Source organism: Octopus sinensis, linkage group LG15 (genome assembly GCF_006345805.1).
Source record: "Octopus sinensis linkage group LG15, ASM634580v1, whole genome shotgun sequence".
NCBI classification, from domain to species: Eukaryota; Metazoa; Mollusca; class Cephalopoda; order Octopoda; family Octopodidae; genus Octopus; species Octopus sinensis.
The window spans coordinates 56,488,082-56,490,581 of NC_043011.1; the positions used below are offsets into that span (position 1 = coordinate 56,488,082).

Below are 2,500 nucleotides of genomic sequence, written 5' to 3' on the forward strand. Positions count from 1 at the left end.
GTGAAATAAGAATGTAAGTGCTGCTACTTGGCCATATAATGCTGACTTCCATCTCATGGGAATAGAGATGTTACAATGATAATGATTATTGAAGATGGTTATCACCATTCCGTTGATAACAAAACATTTCATCATCATCATCATCATCATCTTCATCTTCATGTTGCTTTTTAAATCATCCTTATCTCTATGTGAACATGTCAATTTAATTTTGTTTTTCTTTATAGAATCAATAATTTTGTTACATAAACTTTCTAATGGTTTTCTTCGTTTCAGTTTTGTTTTGTTTTTCCCACTTTGTTTTTCTTTATTTTCTTTTTAATTTAGTAATAATAATGTCATTAAATTAATTTTCCAAACAGCATTAAATTCTCTGGTGATACTTATATTGCTGACATTACCAAACGTCTTGCAGAAGATAGATTATCACGAGAAGACCTTGAGAAAAGAAGACGTAAAGTATTGGTTAGCCAACAGCAAGCACAAGATTTAATTTGGGTATGGAATTGGACCAAAAACATTTCTTTTATTCTTCCATTTAATTCAGTTGATGTCCAGGATAAATTCTTATGATAAATTCTTATATACACGAGTATATATTTCTAACTCATTCTTTTTTTTATATCATTCTTTGTTTATCAAATGGCTAAGTCACTTCCTGATGCAATTTACCCCTGTGTACTCACATACTTGCACCCATACATACATATGCACATACCTGCACACATGCATATACACATCTATATCAAACTATTTATCTGTGTGTGTGTGTGTGTGTGTGTTGTCAGTAAATCATAAATCTGAAAGAGAAGCACACACACACTAAGTTATGGAGCAATAGAGTAGTGGCTGGTTCATAAGGTTATTCAAGGTTTTGCATCCATAAAGCATTTTATATACATCTCATCAGACTCTAGGGTCTGATACACACACACATGCACTATAAAGAGTGAGCCAGGAGCAAGGATAATTATAGTGTGAGTGATGATGATGATGATGATGATGATGATAATAATATTAATAATATTAATAATAATTCTACATAGTTTTAGCACAAAGCCTGCAATTTTGGAGGAGGGTTAAATCAATTACATTGACCCCAGTGCTCAACTGCTAATTATTTTATTGACCCCAAAAAGATGGAAGGCAAAATTAACCTTGGTGCAATTTGAACTCAGAACATAAAGAACTGGCTCAGATATTATAAAATATTACCATCTTTTCCGTGAATGCAGTAAGCTAGCACAAAAGGAGTATAAGCTCAGATATGATAACATCATCATCATCATCATCATCGTTTAGCGTCCGTTTTCCATGCTAGCATGGGTTGGACGGTTCTACTGGGGTCTGTGAAGCCAGAAGGCTTCATCAGGCCCAGTCAAATCTGGCAGTGTTTCTACGGCTGGATGCCCTTCCTAACGCCAACCACTCCGTGAGTGTAGTGGGTGCTTTTTACGTGCCACCCGCACAGGTGCCAGACAGAGCTGGCAAACGGCCACGAACGGATGGTGCTTTTTATGTGCCACCAGCATGAGGGTCAGGCGAGGCTGGCAACGGACATGAACGGATGGTGCTTTTTACGTGCCATCGGCACGAGGCCAGTCGGGGCGGTGCTGGCAACGGTTGCGAAACGGAAGGTTCTTTTACATGCCACCGGCACAGGTAACACATCTGCAATTTCCATTGATCGATTTCGATTCTGATCCTCACTTGCCTCAACAGTCTTCACAAGTAGAGTTTCGACATGCCACCGGCACTGGTAACACATCTGCAATTTCCATTGATCGATTTCGATTCTGATCCTCACTTGCCTCAACAGGTCTTCACAAGTAGAGTTTTGTGTCCCAAGAAGGGAAGGTATGCATATGTAGGCTGGCTCCATCCCATGTAGAAGGCCACGGGTTATGGACTCACTTGTCCTGCCGGGTCTTCTCGCGCACAGCACACTTCCAGAGGTCTCGGTCTCTAGTCATTTCCTCAGTGAGACCTAAAGTTCGAAGGTCGTGCTTCACCACCTCGTCCCAGGTTTTCCTGGGTCTGCCTCTTCCGCAGGTTCCCTCAACAGCTAGGGTGTGGCACTTTTTCACACAACTATCTTCATCCATTCTCGCCACATGACCATACCAGCGCAAACGTCTCTCTTGCACACCACAACTGATGCTTCTTAGGTCCAGCTTTTCTCTCAAGGTACTTACACTCTGCCGAGTATGAGTACTGACATTACACATCCATCTGAGCATACTGGCTTCATTTCTTGCGAGCTTACGCATAAAGTGTATTGAGATGTTAACCAAATGTGTGGCTTCAAACTAAAAGAAAAGTGGTATGAACATGAACCAGAGGCTGTGATAGACAATAAGAATTACAGGATTTGATAAGACTTCTTCATAAAGACTGACCATACTATGGAAGCAAGAAGACCAGACATGATTATAGTGGGCAAAAGACAAGGCTTTGCAATGCCATATAATAAAAGAGTGGTTACCAAAGAAAATGAAAA

General features: G+C 40.0%; 1 protein-coding gene across 2 annotated transcripts in view; it reads left to right on the forward strand.

Moving 5' to 3' along the window:
• LOC115219697 (sperm flagellar protein 2-like) overlaps nt 1-2,500 on the forward strand; it is a 140,809-nt gene that overhangs the window by 69,155 nt on the left and 69,154 nt on the right. For both annotated transcript variants that reach the window (XM_036509790.1, XM_036509791.1), the window contains exon 7: nt 363-498. In XM_036509790.1, the coding sequence (XP_036365683.1) occupies nt 363-498 (136 nt within the window). The remainder of the gene's footprint in view (nt 1-362; nt 499-2,500) is intronic.